Genomic DNA, 22,762 nt, shown 5'->3' with positions numbered 1-22,762 from the left:
TGTGATTTCCCATTACGTCGTGGCACTCGGTGCTTGCTTGGAAGTTTAGGGGTTTTTTTTCGCTGTAAAAAGAAGTTTTCTTCCCACGCACAATGGACACTAATGTTTTTGTCACTTTTTATGGAATCAAACTCAAAGTAAGGTCAGTACTTCCACGCTTTAAACGCTGCACGCTCATACTCTCTCCCACAATCGATATAGTGATCCATTGTTGATCTGCACACAGCTGTTGTCACTAACGGCGCACTCGCTTACGTCACTGTCGTGAGACATTCTCGCAAAAAATCACGGTTTTAGTAACGCAGTAACGCAGCGTTCCTACGGGAAAGTAACGGTAATCTAATTACCGTTTTTGCAATAGTAATCCCTTACTTTACTCGTTACTTGAAAAAAGTAATCAGATTACAGTAACGCGTTACAAGTAACGCGTTACTGCCCATCTCTGGTTAAAGGTAACATGATCAGCTTGGATTTTCATATAAAATGTTACTTCTGTAACATTTTAAGCATCTTTTGATGACTGCAGCAGTACTTCACTTACGAACTTAACATAACACCCTCATATTGTACCGAAAAGTAGGACTAAGGCGATTGCTTGATTATTCAAATTTTGTCTTAATAATCATAAGATTGTGGGTGGGTTTTATGAATGTGAGAAAGAGAAGTTGTCTCTGCTCTTGACTCGCTTGTGATTACAAAAACTAAATATGTTTGGAAAGATGTGATTGCAGTATGCATGATTTGGTGTATTTATATAAAAAAAAAAACAAACAACTTAAAAGTAATAAAAATGTGAATTAATAGATTTTGACAATCAGCTTGTCACATGGCAGACATTCAATACAACATGGTTGAGATGACCTGTTGAAGTTTAAACTGAGCTTCAGAATCGGGGTGAAAGGTAGTTTAAGTGACTTTCAACATTGTATGATTGTTGTTGTCAGATGATCTGTCTGAGTATTTCAGAAACTGCTGATCTACTGGGACTTTCCCACAGAAGCATCTCTAGAGTTTGCAGAAAGGGTCCAAAAAAGGAGATAATATCCAGTGACCTGCAGTTCTCGGGGTGAAAATGCCTTTTTGAGGCCAGAGGTCCATTCTGCCTTGTATTCATGCTGATGGCCACAGTATTTCTTGGTACACTGTGATGCACACTTAACTACAGACAGAGAACAGAGCACTTGATGATCTCTATATGCACAGTAATTTTGACAGTGGTTCAAACTTCGCGACTGTAGAAAGAAATGCAAACTGAGAACAGCTTTGTTTTTGTAAAGGCACATCTATACTTCCTAGCACTAAATCATCTTGTGGTAACAGCGTTGTCACATATCTGATAAGAAAATGTCAAAATGGTTTCATTTATAGTTGAGTCATTTTTCTGTCTTGGAACACTGAGATAATCTCCCCACTGCTATCTCCAAGAGATGTTGTGCCTTTGCTTTCTTGTGAACTCACATGCATTACCCATAATCACGTGATTTCTAATGTGTGCTAGACATGAGACTCCCTACTAACGCAAACGAGTGCTGCTCACTCATGGAAGGGTTTTATTCTTTATGAGGTGGTGGCTACGGATCATTTGCTGTGAATGAGGTCACGAAGGGAACAAAGTGAAATGCTGTTGTTGCAGTGATTCAGAGCACTTCTCGGGTCTCCACATGCAGTCTCTGCAGACAGCTGACACAGCTATCAACGCAATGTGGAGAGAGTAATGCAGACAAACAGGAAACCAGCAAATGAAAGGCCTGATAGACACATGCAGAAAGAGCCAGATAGCTCTTTGCACTGCCGCAACTTCCTGCTGCATCACTCTGCCTGAGGATACACTTTCACACCTTAACAGGACATCTGACAACACCTTCATCTATAGAGGGAATGATGTGACTGAAATAGATGTCTGGATTTTTATTGTACCCAGTACTTTATTTATTTATTTGTCATATTTATGAGCTCGGCCCTGACTGAGGCACTGCTTTGAGACCAGTGAATCTTTGAATGCCATGTTGTGTCATCATACTTTTTTCATAATACACAGAAAGCTGTGCTGTGCTGCTGCTTCTGTGATAATGTGAGCTGTCTTTTTTAAGTAGTTATAAAAATTAAGTAAAAAAATCTAATCCAACTTGAGTTTTCTCTTGATAGGAAAGAACCTTTCACGAAGGTTCACAAGGTTGTAACCACAATCAATTAGCAGTGTGCGCTGCAGCCTTTAAATTAGTCTTTTATTAGCTGTGATTGGTGTGACATGTCCATGTTGATTGGATTAAACAGACACTTTGATACTTTTTAGCAAACAAACACGTGTGAACTTGGTGAGGCGTCCAGGTTTTGTTCCAAGAACCGGTGAAGATTTCGGTACAGCTTAATATACCGTCATTCCTCAACCAACCTTAATTTATGTTCTTTATGCTAAGCTAAGCTAATTACTGATCTTTGTGTATACTCAGTACACAACAAAACAAGACTTATAGGCATCTTTCAATTAACACCTAACAATGAATTAAAGCAGTCCAGAACAACTACAGCTAAAAGGAAATTAGTTCCATCCACAGTAACTTATTTTTGGCGTGTAGCTCTCTGCTGGCAACTCTCCATCGTTCCATGGAAAGCCAAAGGCAGAGCAGCAGCAAGGCCCAAGCACAGAGAGGGCATCCATGTTAACAGAAATGACACTGATTAAGTCAGACACATAAAGATGAAGAGGTGGGGTGGAGATCAGCTGATTTGGGTTGGGATTGAGATCAGGGGATCTGTAGATATTGCAGCTGAGCTATTAATCTGAAATCTGAACAGATTTCCCAAAAGATGTTTAACTTAAAAAAAAAATGCAACCTAGATACCAGGTTTACATGCATACCAGGTTGAATAACCCATCTGTAGAGTACTTGGCTGCTTAGATGTGATACGATCTCCTCTGTGACCTTTTTTGTATCACCTTTATTGCTGCAAACAGTAGGGAAATCAGTGGGATCAGGGTCAAATCTGTTTGTAATAATACAATGTATAACAGTGAAAAATTGGTAAAAATCAAAAGACCTCTGCTGTTTACATACATAGAAACATTAAACAGAATTTCACATCCAACAAGTCCAACAAGATCCTTTTACATTTCAAACCAAAATAGTGACATAGTTGCTGCAGGACAGTGATCTAACAAAAAAAAGCACAGGTGAAAGGCATGGTTTTATATAGTATACGACCATACACCAGAGTTAAGTCTCTTTTTGCAAAGAGACATGTCGCAGGGAAGTTGCACTTGTCAGCACAGACTCACTCAGATTGATTGCAGCATGTTTACAATCTGCCTGCATTTATCAATTAGACTTCAGTTATTTTCAAACCTTCACCAACTGATCTCAGAGTAATTGCAGTCAGTCTGTGCAATCGCCTTCCAATTGAAAGTGGTCATGCAAATGTTAAAGGTGCTGTACGCTCAATCTGTGGCCAGACATTCATGGGAACTACTTGCAATCATTTACAAAATGCTAAAAATTGAGTCATAAGCTTTTGTAGAGTTCACGATCCCTTCCTTATTCATTGTTAATGCACTCTGTCAGTCTCCTCTATCGGCTACCCACATGGTCAGTCACAAGTTCAACCAGTAAGTCAGTCTGAATGACAAGTTTTCAGCAGACCGGTCACCAAATTAAGCAGTCAGCCTCACTGTCTGTTAGCCAACTTTCTTATACAATCAACAGCTGCATAAACAGCTAGGTTTAAAAAAACACAGCAATGTATTAAGTAATGAATTGGCAGCAACTCCTAGTAACAAGTGAGCATTGTCCCTTTTTCATAAATTTCCAAAATAGTTTTTTGACATGCTGAAATTTTTCCTGTGACCTCTTTTATTCAATCCTCTTCTTCTATTTGTCATTTTTTAAATAGCCTTTTCTTTTCTGCCTTGTACAATGGTGAAGCTATGGGTGTTACTTTTTTGTCCGGCTTTGTCACGCTTTCCCCTCGGTTAGTCTCTCATGAGGAATAACACCAAAAGCCTCTATTTATGTCTCTCTGTGCTACATGGCATAGCAACAAGAAGGCCATGTGACTAACCCCTGCAGCAACTCCTGACATCCAGACAGTCGTGTTGTTGCTCTCCTGTTTTCTTCATCATCATTTATCTTTTCTGCTTTTGTCTTTTTTTTTTTTTTTGCATCACCTGTTTTATTTCATCTGCTGCCTGTCAGAATCACTCATTGGACATCAGCATTGGACATCAGTCTCCATCTAGATGTCCAATGCTCAAAAAATCTGCCCACATGGCTTGATTTGGAAACTTTCCCAAGTTTGGGATCGATCCAGGTCTCAGTGACCGTTTCACAATGTGCCTGTAAGAACAGAGGATGCACTAACAAGGACCAGCCTCTTAAAGGGGCAACATTTAAAGGGGCAGCATTTTATAAGGTACAGCCCTTTTCCCACAGTTGTAAATATGCACTCTATTTTAAGAGGTCCTGGCAAGAGACAGAGAGACAGAGAATGTCACCTGACAGGAAGTGAGACTGGATGGATCGATGGTGTACCCATCGAAAAGGTCTTGTGTCCTGTGTGCCCTGTGAGTCAGCACTTAGAGCAGAAGATGACACCACTGACTGATAGACAACACACACACACACACACATGCACACACAGAGAGAGAGAGAGAGAGAGAGTTAATAATCAGCAAGGTAAAGCACATTAAGCATGCACAGGCGCTCGCTCACACCCATCTGATGGATGGTGAAATGGACGTAGGTAAAAACTTGTGTGTTTCCATTCCATGTGTGTGTGTGCGTGTGGGTGTTGTGTGTACGCCGGTGGACCATGACTGATTTTCTATTTGCATGCACATGTTAGCCTATGACAGGTAAACCCCTCATCATGCACTGTTAGGCTGTTCATTCAGAATCTGCTGTCCTTTAATTGATTGTATTTAATACGGAGCTGCTGGGTTTTTATCAGTTGTATCATTTGTTGTAATTAGTGTGCTCAGCTGTCTGACTATAATGTGGTCAGACAGCTGAAATCTTTTATGATATCAATGAGAAAAGAAACCTAAGTGTTTCATATCTCAAACTAGTACAGTGCTGTCGAAAAGTCATGAGTCACCCTTCAGTTGTTTATGTGTTGCTAGCAAAATGGGACAAGGTTGGAGCGTTTTATTGAAATGTACAAAATAACCCCAAAACAGAGTTTGTACCATTTTAATGAGCTTGAAAGTCAGTGTTTGATAACCTCAGAGGCTGAACCTCTTAGGCAAACCTTCTTGTAATTTCTTTAGTTTTCAGGAATAATTCTTCTAGATTTTCGAAATGCATTCAAAGCTCTTTTTGAATCCCATCAATTCTGACAAGATCCCCAACATCACATCCCTAAACCCTAAACTATAGCACACTGGAGCCATGATAGAGGCTCCAGTGTGCTATAGACAGTCACTGTTGTGTTTAATTTGGGATACCTGAGGCTTTTCTCCTCATTTCCCTTTCTTAAGAATCGCTTCTTCACAGCCACATTTGCATCACTTCCTGTGTTTCCTGAGGTTTCGTGGTTTTCACGGTTGTTCCAATACCGTTATGTTCTCAGCTCCCAGTTCTTACTTTAAGGCATACTACATTATCACATATGAAGATCTGGATTTTAATTAACCCAAATTTGCCTTCGGGGAGAATCTTACAATATACGTCACATCTGTGCTGATTTAAAAACAGGTTGTTTCTCCTTCCAGAGAGAGACTATATCAGCCCCAGCATTGCATTAAATATCCCAGATTTAATCCCCCACATCCATGTGTTATTGTTTGCATCATTTTTATTTTCAGTTTATTGAATTTTTGGTCGGTGTTATGGGGACTGACCCTGTGTTTTTCTCCATGGTGTGTTTGTGTGTAAGAGACTAATGGCCCTATGCCAGCCAGAGGCCTGTAGGGGGATAATTGCTCGTCAAAGCTTCTGCACGAGTCATTACCACAGATTTAACCTTTGACCCCCTCGCAGTGAGCTGAACAGAGCATCATAACCACTTACAGCACTGGGTTTCATCACTGGGAGATTGGGACACAGGCAGGGGTTGTTGGCTGTCTACATGTATATTTGTGGTATGTGGTATTTTTTTTTAACAGCAGGATGTTTACATCTCTATTTAATTTAAAAAAAAAGTATATATATTAAAAAAAATAGACTGATTTATACATGTAGTTACTAATAGCTTTGTTCTCTAAATGTGCAGCACCCAACAGTATTCGTTGACTGCTCTGTAACTTGATCCAGTTGCTGGCTGGTACTGGGCAGGTAGAGTTCAGTGGGTTCAGAGATGACGTGACCAGTGACAGTTAACTAGAACCAGAAAAGTCGTGGCTAAGGTGAGCTCCAGAGTTGCTTCTCCAGCCACACTGCTGATTTAAATCACACCTTAGTTTTCATCATAGTTCATTTTCTCCTCAATTAGTGTTTAATTAGTTTGTTGGCTTTCTGACCTTGCGCACATCAGCAATGTTTGCAGTGCTGCAGTTAACTTCTGTATAATCACATTGTTGAGTTAAGTTTCCCTTAAGTGGCTTATTACCATGTTCTTGTTAGTTAGAAGTTCTTGACGGGGACGTGAATGAAGCAGAAGCTTGTCATTGCTGAGGATGTTTGATAGTTTCTGCTACAAACCTGGATGCCGTGTGCTATGTCTCCAGCGTATTGCATATAAATTGCACCTCAGGGCTCCGTGTTTGTTGACTGTTTAATCTGCACTCAGCATTAATCTCATGTTAAAATTGCTCTTTGTCACTGATTAATATTAACAGCAGATTTTGTAGGAAAATCAGCTAATATTACAAGATGATTGCCTGTATATAAAAGATGGAAGTAGCACAGTGACACTACACGTTATGAATTCTTGAGCTTGGCTTGCTTCCCATGTTTTGATGATGTGGCTAGCTAGCAGTGGCTCTGACTGTAATCAAAGAGTACAGCACGCTCACATTGTAGCAACTTCTCACTCTAGAGGGAACCACACCCTATTTCTTACTCTTTTTAACTTCTGTTTTACTCTAAAGGAAACCATCATTTACAAAACCAATGGAACTTTGTATTAACAAAGACTTCACACTTGTGATCAAGACCATAAAGTCAGTAGTAAAAGTTGGCACCGATGTTATAAACGCAGTAAGAATTGCGATCACTTCGATCGTTTCTTCTACATAGTCAAACTTATTTTTGCAAGCAGAGGAGTCGCCCCCTGCTGGCCAGTGGAATCAAGAACATCTCTTATTTAAGTAGAAAGTGAATGCTCTGAGATGGTGTACCCTTCCTATGATACCCATATGATAGCTGGGATACATGCCAGCTCCCCAGCCTTAATTTGTTGAGCAGTTAAGAAAAGCCTTAACATTTAACAAGTATGTCCACCTCTTCTTCATGCTCGAGATGTTTCTTTAGACTATACCTAGAAGCAAAAAAACAACAAAAACATGTATGTGCTATGCTTTGACAGAGATGACAATGTCACGCAGACACACTTTACTTCTACCTCCCATATTAAAAGTAGCGTCACACTCGCAGCTTTCTCGTCAGCTCTGGTCGCCGTCCACAGAGGCCCACACAATGGCAGCATGCACCGCTGACCCCAGTGAATCACACGCCCCCTGATTGACACTAACCTCCCGCCTCGCCACTAGCCCTCTGTCACACACAGATTGAGTCTGCATGATGGATTACACAATGGATTATGATGGATTAAAAAACTGGCATTCACGAGAAAAACACACAAACGCTCATTGGCTCTGTTGTGTGAGCAGACTCTGGTTCTCAGTACTGAGGTTCACTGCCGGGTGAAATCTTTTTCCACATTTTTTTGTAGATTAGAGCTGATTCAGTCTCGTACTCACCTTAATTATTTAATTTAATACAAGCTGTCTCTTTTCTTGCTGCGCGCTCTGGTTAAAACCAAACAGTTGTAGATGACGCCGTTTGCTTCTCATGAGTGTGACTCTAAATCTGTTGCTATGGTAACATTGTACATCCCCCCCCCAGTTTCTCTTCGTCTTTCTTCTGTATGGATCGAGAGAATTTTCTCTTGATTGGCCTAATCTGATCTGAAGCGGTTTGAATATTTTAAAAGGAAAGAGTCTTGTTTTTAGTGACGCTTCAGCCTCTTATGTTTAAAATTCATGCATGCATGAGACGGATGACTGAATGAGCCCAAATATCACCGTCAGCCTGAAAACAGAGAAGCTGGCAGATGATGTATTGCAGGACTGTTTGGCTGTAAACTGACAAACTGTAAACTGTTTGTATTTGACTACTAAACTAGAGGCAGATTTATGATCCAAAGACGGCAGTGTACAGCGTATTAACTGTGTCTACGTTTCTCCCACACATACACACAGAGACACACAAACACACACACATACTAACATCTTCTTAACCAGACTGAAAGAAGATGAGCTCAGGCTGCACGGCTATAACTGTGACGGAGTGATTTAAAGTCACATTACCACACACACCAGCTTTCCCAGTTCTCTTATCTCCTTTGCTTTCCCAGTGAAGTGTATCCACGGCGTGTTAGTCAGAAGCCCCAACAGCCACCTATGGCGCCTATATTCCTCACTGACTGCTACTAATTATCAGGAAGGGATATAGGGTGAACATGATTGGATTTGACAGTTAATGAGCTTTCTTAAATGATCTTATTGGTACTCACTTAGAGAAGGGACAATGGTGTAAATACACAGTTTGTATAGAGTGTGTATACCCATAAAACAGAGCAACTATAGCTACATTAGTGAGCCTTTTTGTACCGATTCACTCCCCATGATGTCACACATAATAACTGGGGCTGCAGCTAATAGGAATTGATTGGTGAATTTATAATTTGACTTTAAAATATCAAGTGAACCACATGAAGTTTTATCAAAGTAACAGTCCAAGATACAAACATATTCATTCTAACACATATAGACAATAAGAGACAGAAATGTGCGCCAGATAAAGCAATGAGCAAACTGTAATGTTTTTGGTTCATCGGCTAATTATCCACGAGGGCTGATTTTTTTTCTGTGTTTTGACTGTTTCAGTTTTAATACTGTTTCGTGTCTTACCTCATCACATTACCATTTCCTCTTAAAATTGTAGTTTTAGTAAAAAAGGAACCACAGATATACCTGTTCAAACACACATTAGGGCAGATAAATAATCAGCCAATCACATGGCTTTGTTGATGCCAGGGGTTAAAGGAGAATTGCCGAAATGCTTTGAGCTGATAAAAAGACAGCTCTTACTCAAATAACCAGTTGTTACAGCTAAGGCATGCAGAAGTGCATCTCTGAACACAAAACATGCAGTAAAGTAAGTGGGCCGCAGCAGCAGAAGACCACACCCACCTCTAATAATGGGAATCTGAAACCGCTATTACACATGCGCAACAAAATTGGACAATAGAAGATTAGAAAAATGTTGCTTGATCTGATGAGTTGCAATTTGTGCTGCAACATTTAGATGAAACGGTCAGAATCTGCTGTAAAACCATCCTAGCTGGAATCAACGGCTCAGGTTGCTCTGGTGGTATAATGAACAGTGTTTAAACAATACATCAAAAATTTAAGGCCAACACATCTGCAGCATCTGAGTAGTATCATGTCACTATGGCCCGAAATGTCCGAGGAATGTTTCCAGCACTTTCTTGAGTCTGGATCACAACAAATTATCAGTAGGGGTGCAACGATACTCGTATCGATATTGAACTGTTCGATACGGTGCTTTCGGTTCGGTATGCATATGTATCGAACAATACAAAAATTTTTATTTATTTTATCAACTTTTCTTCTGACGATGCTGTCTGTGTTGAGAGCTCAGTGGATCTGCGTTCGACTACTCCGCCTAGGCTGCACTGTCGAGCGCAGATCCACTGAGCGCAGCGCAAGCTAGCAAGACCGAAGCTAAGCTCGTTGCAACATGGCAAATTTAACAAATTAAAAAAGCGTGAACATTTTTTTGTATCGAAAAAATATCGAACCGTGACACCAAAGTATCGAACCGAACCAAACCGTGAATTTTGTGTATCGTCGCACCCCTAATTATCAGAGTCGCTGCTAAAACTGATAAAGTGGCCAGAGAGGCAATATAGTAGACATCCAACAAACAGAAACAGGCGTTTTGTTAAGAGAACATAAACACGTAAGCTGAGGAAAAATTTACAAATGCTGCTATACAGCTGTTGATGATCAATATATGGTGACCTCTGTGACCTCGACCTCAGGGTCGAGGTTAGAGGTCAAGTTTTCTGAAAATCTTGTGAACAAAATAAATCAAAGATTTCCCCTTTCCAATTTTCACATTTATGCCATAGATTCATCTAGCAGGAGGCTGTGTGGCAGCGCTGGTGACTGCCAGTATTTTCATTCATATGTTGTTTAAACTTAAAATACAAGCACAGGAAAGCTGGAAATTGTGTGTGCACACATAATTATACAAAACAAACAATATTTTTATGAACTGTAAACAAAAAATGAAAATATATTATGCAATGTTATATATATATTAGAACAATGCAATGTAATATACAATATTGCAATGCTATTTAATTTGTGTTATTTCATTTTTTGTATAGTCTTTACTGTTATGTACTCAAATTCCTAATTATGCTGCATCAAGTTTGATGCTAGAAAGCGGTTCTTTATGCCGAGGAGCACTAAAGCACTTTATGAGGCCTTCTTTTGATGTGTGACTGATTTGGCCTCTGTATGTAAGTCTGTCTAACAACAGTAACCCAAACAAACCAGGTTGCAGTAGGTTGCAAGGCACTGAGCTAGGTCGATGGTTTCAGTTTTGTAAAAGCTTTTGTAAATGTGTGCTCATGCTGGTTTTGTTAAAAACAGGACTTCTTGGTAAATGTTAGAAAGGTACACTGAAAGAGATCTAAAAAAAAAACAGTGGAATATACAACCACCACGGTAGGATGGTTTTACGACCCGCCCCCCCTTTCCCCCACTGTGTCTGTCATATGTGCTCCACTTAGTTTTAACAGAATTGAAGTAGCAGGGCTCTTACGGTGACCTTTACTGGTGTGACTGGCAGTTGGAGTATAGAATAAAGAGCAGAGCTCCTATTTAACCTTTGCTACAGTACAAATGCTTAGGGCAAGATACCCTTTTGAAGCATTTCATTTAAGATAATGTTGTAATGCAAAGAGGCTCTCAACTCCACAGGAAGATTAGATGGCTTTGCCTTTGTAGGGTTTTCATTCTGCTTTTAATAGTTTAGTCAACCTTGTATTGCCTTAAAGGGGAGTTAGGGGAGAGAATGACTTTTCCTGACGTCACACATTTCAATTATTCATCATTTAGAGAGTTAATTTGGGAGAAGGAGAAAGCAATATGGATCTGGGCATGAATGGAGATATCAGAATATGGTGACACCATTTGTTGTGACTGGGGTTAATAGAGAATAGGAGGAAAGTCGCAAAAAGGAGGCAGGTAGAATTAATGCTCCTTCCCAGTATTATGTGGTTTGCAACATTAGGTACTAGACCTGAAAGTGAATCACTCCCATTTAACGAGTCACTGATAGAGTGTTTCTCCTGTAGATACGATGAATCATGAATCAAAAGCTGAGAACGTGTTCTGAAGTGAAGCTTGAGTGGTGTACGCTCGAGCGATTCAGCTTTTTGAGAAAGAGCAGCAGTGAGAATGTGGATTTTTCATGCCTCTAGGAAAAAAGAGGAAGGGAAATGAAAGTGAGTTTCAAACAGGTTCAAGGAAATGTGCACTCGAGTCTTCTGTGCCTTTTTTTTTTTATTCCTTCCTGCTACCCTTCCCCCTTCCTCTGTTCTTGTTTTAAGAGAGTTGAAGCAAAGTATGGTGTTAAGCCACTTCTAGCCCTCTGTCCAAAGCTAATGCATTCCCCTTAAATATTTCAATGTGCTTGTCTTCTGTTCTGCAACACTGAGTACAAGCTCTCCCTCAGCTGGCACCCACAGAGGCGCACTGCCACCAATGAAATCCTGCCAGTTAGACTTCTCAGACTGCTAGAAACAAGCGCTGAAGATTTGCATTTAAAAAAAGGATAGAGATGAGGGAGGTAGGGAGGAACTCTAAGACTGGGATGTAGATTATAGATACAGGGTTTGTGTGTTGTGTGACCATGTTTGGGTTTTTTTTTTTTTCTTTACTCCTGGGTGTAAATGCTGTGATTGTTTTTTACTCTCTGCACAGATGTAGAGCAGCATGCTAGCTGATGCAATAAGAAGCAAACTTGTGTTGTTTGTCAGATTCGGTGCTGCTTTCTAAAATGTGCTCTGACGGGCACTAATGTGACTCACACACAGAGACATTAAGGCCCTGCGAGCAATCCTTACAGGAAAAGACCACCTGAAAATTCCTCTTCCCTCTTTATGAGCTGTTACATAAAACAATGACCCTTGTGCACTCTCCGTCAAACTGCACAGCGGCACCTCTAGTGGCGGCAGCATGTGTAGTCTTTATGGTTCAATAACTTCGTTCCTTCATTATGGTCTATACCTGCCCTCCCTGTTCCTTCTTTTCCTCCCTGTCTTCGCTCCTGCCCTCCATCAATCTAGCCTTTATATTTCACAGCGGCAGCCATCATGCAGCTGGACCTTGAGGAAATTAAAATCTGTCTTGCTTTGTCGCACTCCCCTGTGGACCTGCAGATGTCAATAAAATCCTCTATTATGTTCTGGCACATGCACACACAGAATGACATACTGTACTCAAGATAAACAGCATGCACACTTGTGCACACAAATATTTAACTGCAGGCTATAGAGTTATTTGGGCTGTCATGTAAGCGCACGGCCAAGCTCGGCGAGTGTATTCATTAACCTGGGGCTCCCTGAGTCGTTTGGGCTGTCAGCTGTTAATTGATCTAATGAAGACAAATACTGAGGTGCTCTTTGTTCTTGTTTATGTTTGTAGTTGCAGAACCAGTAACCGGAAAAGCCTCATCCTGACCAGTACCTCCCCCACCCTGCCACGACCGCACTCACCACTGCCCGGACACATAGGTCAGTATGCCCGATGTATATGTTTTACCACATTCCCAGTTTGATTCCAGCTGCCTTTCCTGAACATCTTATCAGTCTGTCCTGCCGCTTGTTTCTTAGCATCTCAATTATCTGCTATGAAAGCCAAAATAAATTGTCAAAAATGGGCATTGTTGAAAATTTGAAATAAAAAGAAAAAAAGAAAAATTATATGAGGTGCAAAGTTTGAAAATAAAACAAAATTTACATTCACTGTTTTTACACCAGCCAAAGGATTGTCATTATATTTTTTCTGTTGACTCTTTCTGCATTTGCATGCAGTCTGCAGTCTGCAGCTTGCTTGCATTGGCTGTGTATCCTGTCAGGTTGATCAGTAGAAAGCTGTAAAATATCCCCATGGCTGTCTCATTGCATCTGCATGCAGGAGCAGAAAAACGTCCAAGAACCCGCTCATGCAAACATGGATCCATATGTTTATAAGCAGAGGGATTAGAAATGAAATGCACATTTCCTAAAGCTTTTGACACAGTTATTCTGAATATTCTAGGAAGTGAACAAAACCAACTGACTTTTAATGTAAAACAACCACAAACAGAATGTATTTTAGTTTATTATCCTGCCCGGTAACCCAGAGCGTCTGTTTTTTTTTTTTAACTGTTTTTTCTCCATATGTATCTTATTAGGAAGCAGTCCGTTGGACAGCCCGCGCAACTTCTCACCAAGCGGACCTGCCCACTTCTCCTTTGCCTCTTCTCGAAGGTTGGCATCACTTCTTTTGTGCAAAATATTGGAGCTTGACTGCTGTTAGGATTATTCTGAGACACATGCACACAAACACACAGTGAAATCCTTCAGGGAACACACCCACTCAGTCGCGCACACACACGTGTAAAATGGAGTTGCAGCTTTGTCCTGGGTCTGTGTGACTGAGGCGTGACAACAGGCCGACATGAATCAGGCGAAGTGCCTGGACTTTGCCCAAACGAGTCCCCCCTCATCACTCACTCAGGGGAAGTGTCAGACTCCGGGACAGCCGGAGGAGGCCTCAGGGAAGAGAGGGATGAAAGGAGTGAAAGTGTAATTGGATAGATTGAAAGGCAGTGAAGGTGGCAGAATTGCTCCGGTATAACAGCCAATTGTCCTGTTTGGAGGAACAAAAATAGAAACTGACATTTCGAATTTTGGCTGTTAAAAGTTGTAGAGAAAAACAGTTTTTGGTTCCCTTTGTGTCTAACATATGCTTTCCTGTTTTTCACTTTTGTTTTTCATTTCTTTTCTCAGGGCCGATGGTCGCAGATGGTCTTTGGCTTCTTTGCCTTCCTCAGGATATGGCACCAACACACCCAGCTCAACGGTAGGTTTCAGCAGAAGATCGAACTCTTTGATTATCATTCCTGCAGTTTAATGTGATCATTGCTGGAACTTTTTTGTCTGGTTAATGTATTTAATGCATTTCCTTTGTCGTAAAACATATGCAAGGCTGATTTCATCATATTTTCATTGTTTATTCTTTACATCCCGTCTGTTTTTCCTGACCTTGTTGGTGCGTTGCTACATTCCTTGCTACCTGAAAGGCAAATACAGATTAATGGAACAAAAAAAGGATATAGCATTTGTCCCATTTCATTTATGCTTAATCCGATTTGTCAGAGTTGATCTTCAAAAACATCAGTGTTACTGACTCATTGTTGTAAAGCTTTTGTTGCTAGAAGGCTGACTCGCTAATTTACACTTTCCGTAAGGTGGAAATGAAATTGTTCCTACTTGCCGCAGCTTTTCAAATCTTATTCTGGCTGTGGGTAAAGATAAGGAGACTTATCGCATTTCAAAATTCTTCCATGCGTCTCATCCGTCGAGCCCAAGGTTGTTCATTCCGGCACCACTAAATCAGAGGGTGTTTTCTTTGGTGGAAAATAACCTACAGGCCTTGAGGGCTCAAGTCAGAATCACCACTATTAGCTATCAGAGGGCGATAAATGTCTAGTCATCATTTGATTGACATATTTCTACTTGATTATTGCCTGCATGAAGATATTTACAATCACTGAGCACATGGGCATTCAGCCTGGACAGATGATCCATACTATATATAGACAAATCGATCGAGAGGTCGCTCCTGTTAATGATGCTGGGCAGGTGTCTTGCATTGCCATCTCAGCCACCATTTCTGTAAATGTGTATTTAAATGAGTGAATGAGAGGCAAATTGTAAAGAAATGTGCTGTGCAAAGGTTGAAAATCACTATGTAAGAGCAGTTTATTTGTCCTTCATTATCAACAAAGGCTTCCACCACCATATGTGGCAGCTGGAGCTCAGATGATACAGCGAGTGGGCCATTAGTTGCTGAGTAGTTGGTTAGTCCTTGAGTATTTAAGTACTTGAATGCTTAAGGACACTTATTCCTATACAAATATTAAAGAAGGAGAATAAATGAAAGCAGGTGTATGAGAGGTTACCAGCATAATTGACCATACAACAGATGTGGCTTCCTTGGCGACAACTTTCCTCCATCTGTTGTGTATCATTAACTGCACAGCCACTGCTGCTGACTAAATGTGTCCTTGTCAGACAAAACATGTCTATCAAACTATGCTGCACAGTGTAGGTGCAATGAGCTTCATATAAACCTTCTGAAGTAAATTGTTGAGCCTCTGTGATCATCGTATTTTTTAGTAGACATTCCCCCCGCGCTCCCTTTCGAAAGTGCAAAACAGAGAAGTGTGACCAGATACTACGTACGTTCATTTATAGTTTTAGCAGAGAATCATGAAAAATGACAACAAGAAAATGTGAAATGTGTATTTTGTTTTGTTTTTTTTCCTTTGGCTAATTTGCTGCCTAAGTCATGAAACTGCACCAGAACTTTACTTTCGATTTTTCTTCCATTGCTAAATAGATGAGGTGCATTTTATAGCCTGTGCATGAATATGGATTTCACTCAAAGAATTCATTTGCATATATTTACATGCACAAAATCAGCTCTGGCGCTGCTGAATTCATATTCTAAAGTTGCATGTGCTACGTTTGTTCCGTTTGGCTTTGAAACAATTACAGGCCACAGTCGCGGCTAAATGCCATGCATACACAAACACGCACAACTCCGCAGTCTTTGACTTTGTAATTCCTCTTGTCAGTCCCAGATGACTGTTAAGAAGCTTTTCAGTGGCAAGAACATGCATCATGTGTAAACCAGAACTAAAAATAAGTAATCAGTTGCTAAGATATGTTCGACCTGATTTATCTGAAACTGATGACTTGGCCTCTCTGGAAAAAGTGGAGCAGAGATAATTGAAATGTAACCAGTCTGTATTCATGCCTGTTCCAGTATGTATTTCTTCATCCATCATTTCTTCACAGAGACAGAGAGAGATGATAAAGAGGGACAACAGAGACAAATAAAAGAGAGTGTAGGTGGAAATGAAACTCGATTTGAAGCAAACAGAGAGCCAAAAACAATGTTCGCTTTCTTCTTGAGTGCAAGATGTTTGCGGCATAAGAGACTACCCGGAGAATTGAACACTGCCAAGGCCCATTTGGTAAAGACTCCATTTGAGAAATGGACTTTAATGTGTTTGATGCTCAGGTGGATGCGTTGACTCATAATCCACTCCCTGTACATTTCTGTGCCGTCCTGAACGCGATCGTTCCCTCAGCCTCTCTTCTGTCTTTCGCACATCATTTCTTTCATTGACTGCCTCCCGGCTTCTCCTCACAGCTGCACATGCAGAGACACGCACACACTGTAGATAACCCATTGATCTGTTTTTACTGAGATTGAAGGTGGTTGCTCTGTGTCTCCATAATCTTCTCCACCTCCATCACTCCTCCTACCCTGCCTTCCGTCCCATCAATCAGTTTTCAGTGCTCTCCTTGTTCTCCATTACTTGCTTGATTAGCTACAGCAGGGCCGCTGTATACTGAACAGAGCAGATCAGAGTACAAGGTGTATGTGTGTGTATACCTATAGGTAGAAATGACATACTATTTTAGAGAAAAGCTACAGAAACAGTTGGAAGTGTATACAGACAGTGGATATGTAACGGTTTAAGCCTTACAGATGACACAAACAATAGATTCCTCATTTCTGCTTAGATCCTGCCTCACACAGCAAAACAGCAATTTTACACCAGGGCAGGTACAGGCTTGTCATATTACTCCCAATGCTCAGATTTATTATTTTTTTATATTTTTATTTCTACCTTTAACTTGTTTATAGTTGATATTGCAGTCATGAGCTGAAAAAGCACTTTGGTCTTTTAAAAATAACATGTCGAATATTTCACTGAAAACCTTTGTAGTGGGAAGAAACTATGTTTTGCCATATGTCGGATTATACTTTACATTTCTGTCTTGGTTCTTTGTTAGAGATAGGAGTACATTGAAAGGAGTCAGTTGAATTTGTTTGGACATCTAGCTCTTAATCACCTCCGAGGTGAGGTGTTTCGGGCAGGTCCTCCAGGGAGGAAGACCCTGATGCACATGCGGGACAAACTAAAGAGTTTACATTTCTCCAGCTGGAGTTCTGGAGAAAACCACCCTTGTTTTTCTCCAGAAGAGCTGACGGAGGTGATCATTAAGAGGGGGCTTGGGCATCTTTGCTTAGACTGCTGCCCCCGCAACCCAGATGAGCTTTAGAAGATGGATGGATGGATGGATGGATGGATGGATGGATGGATGGATGGATGGATGGATGGATTAAAGAAATTAATTCCAATTTTTTTTGTTCAAATGGTGAGACATTCTCATTTATAATTAAAAGTTTCATAGCTTATAAGTGCAGCAGTGTCAATACACAATCCAATGGTAAATGCATTCCGCTCATACAACCTGGTATTTTTGTACCATTATAAGTGCTGTGTGCATTTGGTTCTAAGCATACAACCTATATGTTGCTGAGACTATTTTGTAATTTATTATGTTCGTGCCCTAAACCAGTAGTGACTTTATAACACATTTTGTCATGATTCTGAATCTTTAAGCCACACTTTTCAACTCTTTGGAAGGATCTGCTGCTATTCACTTTTTTGAGATTTTTAGTAAATGCAGTGAAAAAGAATAATTTTATATAGAGGCAACGCTTCCAGTAAATATTCCATTCTGGGACTGACTTTATATTCTCCTATAAAGCTGTTAAAGCCAAGCATTTTTTTGATCTTCAAAAATTTCCTCCTCAGGCTATTCTCAGCGGCAAATCTTTCTCACTCCATTTATAAGCCTGATGCACCTGAAATGAATCTGCATATTCTTCAAAATATATTTCAGGAAAAACATGCAGAGACTAATTTCGCTTTCTGTTTAGCCTCAAAGCCATTAAAGGTCAGAAGCATTAAGGTTGAATGACCAGTGGTTCAGCTGTGCCACCATAACAACAAAACTAAATGTTGGAGATATTTATCATATTTGTTTTTCTTTAGTAGTAAGTAAGCAGAAGTGAAGAAAGACTGACAAGTTGGAGAAATGCTCCAAATGAAGTAGCAAAACCAAATCATATAAACTTTTATTTATTCATGACATCCATCATGTTCAGTGGCATTTCCCCTCATTCTTCAATCTTGCTCTGTCTTTGGGGAACTTCTTAATTGATCATGTTGCACTCTCAGCATTGCAATTTCTATACTTTTCTTCAGCCTGCGCGAGAGTAAGACCTGAAAAGAGTTTCTAATGGATTTTTATAGCAGAAATCATTGTGTGGCCAAAGCCAACCATTATGTCCCATTGGGAGATGTGTTCATTAAGGCTCCCATTGATCCAGGCTGTTTTTTTCCTTCGGTGCTGTAGAAAAGTCTTTTGTTTAAAACCAGGCAGCGCTGCCATTAATCGCCCAGAGGCATGAGATGCTTAACCAGCAGTCAACTTTTACTCGGGGTGATTTTTTGATTCCCTGCAGTCTTTTTGCTCTGTTTTTCAGTCTGCGTTACTCTGTTTTGCACTCCTACACCAACTCCTTCTGGATATTTTTCTTGTTTCGCCACCTCTCTCCTTGTTCTTTTAACTTGGTTTCTTCTTCGTTTCAGTTCTTTGTTACACCCACTCACATTATAGTACACCTTGTTCTTCTCTTCTCCTCTCTTCTCTTGTCTTCTCTTCTCTTTGTTTTTGATGTTCTTTTTCATCACTGGATGTCTATTTTTAAACTATTGATCTTGCAGCTCTTACAGAGGCTTAAAAAAAATCAAACGACGGACAGTTCACTTTTTAACCTTGCCTCCTTTTCATGTCTCTCCAGTCATCCAGCTCATCCCAGGAGCGTCTGCACCAGCTGCCCTTCCAGCCAACCATGGATGAGCTGCACTTCCTGTCCAAGCACTTTGGCAGCACAGAGAGCATCACAGACGACGACGGCGGGCGCCGCTCGCCGCACGTCCGTCCTCGCTCCCGAAGCCTCAGGTGAGAGCGTGACAGGTAATGGGCAAAAGACTGTTTAAGTAAAGGATCCCATCCCTCCTGTGTGACACTGGAGAATAAAGATGTCAACATCAAAGCTTTATTTGTAAATGTTTGAGTATTCTGTGTAAGACATAACAAAACTAGCCAAAATTCAACATGGCAAGCTGTTATCAAAGGACATTTAGCAGCCATTAAAGATGATAAAAGCGATTTTTATTCAGTTACTGTGCAGGACCAACTTCTTTCTGTTATTAAGAGGTGTGGAGTGCTCTCAGTCATTAATTCAGATGAGTCGCCTTTTGTGAATGTGCCAGTGCTTTATTTGGTGCAGCTCGCATTTACAAAGAGGGGACATTAGGTTTGTTAGGCCTTTTCATCAAACACATCATGCTCTGTTTTGAAGATGTGTCTACCTTGATAAACAGTACTTAAGTCCTTGCTGTACCGGCACCAATGCAACACTGTAAAATGTCCCTTTATCATGGTATAGCGATAGGTTTGCAGTAGTACGCAGGACACAGTCGACAGAGGTGGAAAGTAACAAAGTACAAATATGTTACTTGAGTTTTCAGGTACCTGCACTTTACATGACTAGTTATTCTTCTGACATGTTTCTTTACTTTTCGTAACAGTATCTACTTTACTGTTACCACTCTAGGCTCTAGTTTTAACACATTTTAGGAGGATATTTTGCCTTTCACACATTAAACCCATTTGAACCTAAATAGAGGGAACATGAAATACAATCCTGTTGGTGGATCCAGCATCAGTGCTTATTGCTTCTGACTGGCGTAAAAGACGCAGAGATGAGATGCAGGGAAGAGAGCAAAGACGGACCTGTGACAGAAAAAAGTACCATTAGCAGCTTCATGACACACAACAAACAAAAACAAAGATATTGATCAGTTAGCTTTTCACAAAACTAGCGGATAGGAATACCCCTCGAAGAGTTACTTTGTACTTTTTTTGTCGTTAAGCTGCCGGGGCGGCGAGCCACGTGGACACCTACGTTTGTGAATGCGATAACTCAAGAAAGAGGCAACGTAGGAGCTTCAAACTGATACCATAGGTGTGTCTAATAGGAGGCTGAGGGGTGGCACTAGTTTTCACTTTGACCTAAAAGAAATTAAATTAATATTTCTACCTAAATCTTTCAGAATGCAAGTACTAGCTGTACTTCTACTTAAGTGAATAATCTGTCTACTGTTTCCACCAGTGCAACAAAAAATAACCAGTAATTATCTCTAAGATGTCAGCTGTCATGGGCAGTTTGCTAAGAACGTACATAAACAGTTTAAACTGGTCCCTAAGTATAATAAGCAGTTTAGAATAATAAACTAACAGTTAAGGATAAATGGTTGAGGACGTTTTTATATTTTCCTCTGAAAAGCAGTGAAGTAGAAGTACAAGTGCCTCAAACTGTAGCACACCATTGATGTCTCTGTACTTAGGGTTAGGGTATTTTCCACCACTGTTATTATATCAGTAGCGAGTCCAGCCTCCAGTGTGTTGAGTATCTCCAGGGTGCAGCAGCTTCTTTAATAGCTGAAGCCTCTGGTGTACACTCCCTGCAACCACACCTATTATAGCCTCCCCTCTGGATGCAACATGTCCTAACTACATCCGACACATCACTACTCATCAGTATTCAGTTTTCATATTAAGCTCCTCAGCAGTTCCTGGCCTTGATAAAATCAGCTCGCAGACTTTCCTTATTGTGTATATGTTAAATTATAATGTGTTTTCCCATAAAGGACTTTTTATCAGTTCCTTTTTCTTTACAGATGTGTAGATCAGCTCAGTTCCTGAGAAATAAAATCAACAAAGTAGACTTTTGCTGCCATATGTTGGTTTTGCTTACATCTTGTGAAAGCATATGCTGAACTTTCATGTTTACATGCTTGTGACATCTTTGCCACGGTCAGGATGGAGGAGATGTAGGAAGGGACTGCGTCCATAATAGAAACGTGGCGTACCGAATTTCTGATCAGTTTATTAGTGTTATATACCAACAGGACAGACATGAGGGAGTGCGGTGAATATTTTCTCCGTTCAGGTGAAAAATACAGAATTGCTTCTCTTTGGGCTGCCTCCTCTCACTCTGTTCTGCTCAGTCGGTGCTGTATATTACACTCCTGCTCTCTCTGTTTGTCTGTTTTCAGCCCGGGGCGCTCACCATCCTGCTATGACAATGAAATAGTGATGATGAACCATGTCTACAAGGAGCGCTTCCCCAAGGTCAGGCTCGCACAACAAATACACAAGTGTAAACTGTACCTCCACGCACACCTCAAAATACACACACGCGCGCGCGCACACATACACAATATGCATACTGGCAACAGACATCTCTCAGCTACATTTAAAATATTTGTTATATTTCTTTTATCCAAAGTGAGTCACTATTTGCAAGAATCTGTTGTTTTAAGTAAGCAGCTGATGATCTAAAAGTGCTGGAGGGGCTGAACATGTAAACAAAACAAGAAGTAAAACAAAAAAAGCAGCAAAGCAGCTCCCTGGAATTTCAGACAATGATAAAAGCTGCACTTATTTACTGTGATGATGTTAAAATAATTCAAAGGTAAAATGTTAAGTTCTATTTCCAGAGGGAACAAATAACTGAGTTAAGGTCCTGATGTTGCTTTAAACAGATTTTGAGTATGAATATATAGAAATTATAGGCAGGGAGATGAATGGACACTGCAAGCTTTCTCCCTGAGCACACTTTGGTGACATGATGAAGCTTGCCATCCCTCTTTTGCACTCCTGATGGACTGCAGAGACCAAAACATTGATGGCATATACACCAATTAAACTACTTGCTGCTACACCAACCAGCAGACCAGTGACTACTGACCAGGACCAGTTTGAGGTTCATGGCTGTGTTTAAAAATGCTTCAAAATGAATGACACACACCCTATTTTAAACCATTTCAAAACTAGAATTTAACATGTAATTATTTCAAAGTGTAATGCGCACTCTGTGCCCATTTCTACTCATTTTCAGTTAGTACTGGATTCCACTTTCAGGGTTTTCTGCTGCCACAGATTCCCTAATGCACACTTCTCTTACAACAAGCAGGTATCTGTGTGCTTGGTACTTTAAACAATGCTCACCACTCTTAATTTATTACATGGTTCATGGTAAGCTGTTAAAAGGTCATCCATGTCTAAAGTCCTTTAGCAGATCATAATTAAAAATTAGATGTGTTTTAATGACTCTGAGACGTGTAAACATGACTCGGTGTCTCAGGGAGCCAATCATTTTGATGAACAGTGAAGTGTGTGCAAGGAAATCTTTCACATTGCAGGTGTCCTCAAACACCTGCCTACACACACACACACACACACACACACACACACACACAAACAAATCATAATCCTGCTCATTCACAGTGATGCATTG

The 22,762-nt window shown here is 40.4% G+C and overlaps 1 protein-coding gene across 3 annotated transcripts in view; it reads left to right on the top strand.

The window, feature by feature from the left end:
* Positions 1–22,762, top strand: part of LOC102306165 (microtubule-associated serine/threonine-protein kinase 1) — an 81,432-nt gene that overhangs the window by 30,073 nt on the left and 28,597 nt on the right. For all 3 annotated transcript variants that reach the window (XM_005945748.3, XM_005945747.3, XM_005945749.3), the window contains 5 exons: positions 12,902–12,990; positions 13,653–13,728; positions 14,251–14,323; positions 19,196–19,356; positions 21,519–21,594. In XM_005945748.3, coding sequence (XP_005945810.1) covers positions 12,902–12,990; positions 13,653–13,728; positions 14,251–14,323; positions 19,196–19,356; positions 21,519–21,594 — 475 coding nt within the window. The remainder of the gene's footprint in view (positions 1–12,901; positions 12,991–13,652; positions 13,729–14,250; positions 14,324–19,195; positions 19,357–21,518; positions 21,595–22,762) is intronic.

This window comes from Haplochromis burtoni, unplaced genomic scaffold (genome assembly GCF_018398535.1).
Source record: "Haplochromis burtoni strain Fernald_Lab_line unplaced genomic scaffold, NCSU_Asbu1 Contig_448, whole genome shotgun sequence".
Taxonomy (NCBI): domain Eukaryota; kingdom Metazoa; phylum Chordata; class Actinopteri; order Cichliformes; family Cichlidae; genus Haplochromis; species Haplochromis burtoni.
The sequence above is the reverse complement of the archived record's forward strand: the minus strand, read 5'-3'. Positions and strand labels throughout refer to the sequence as shown.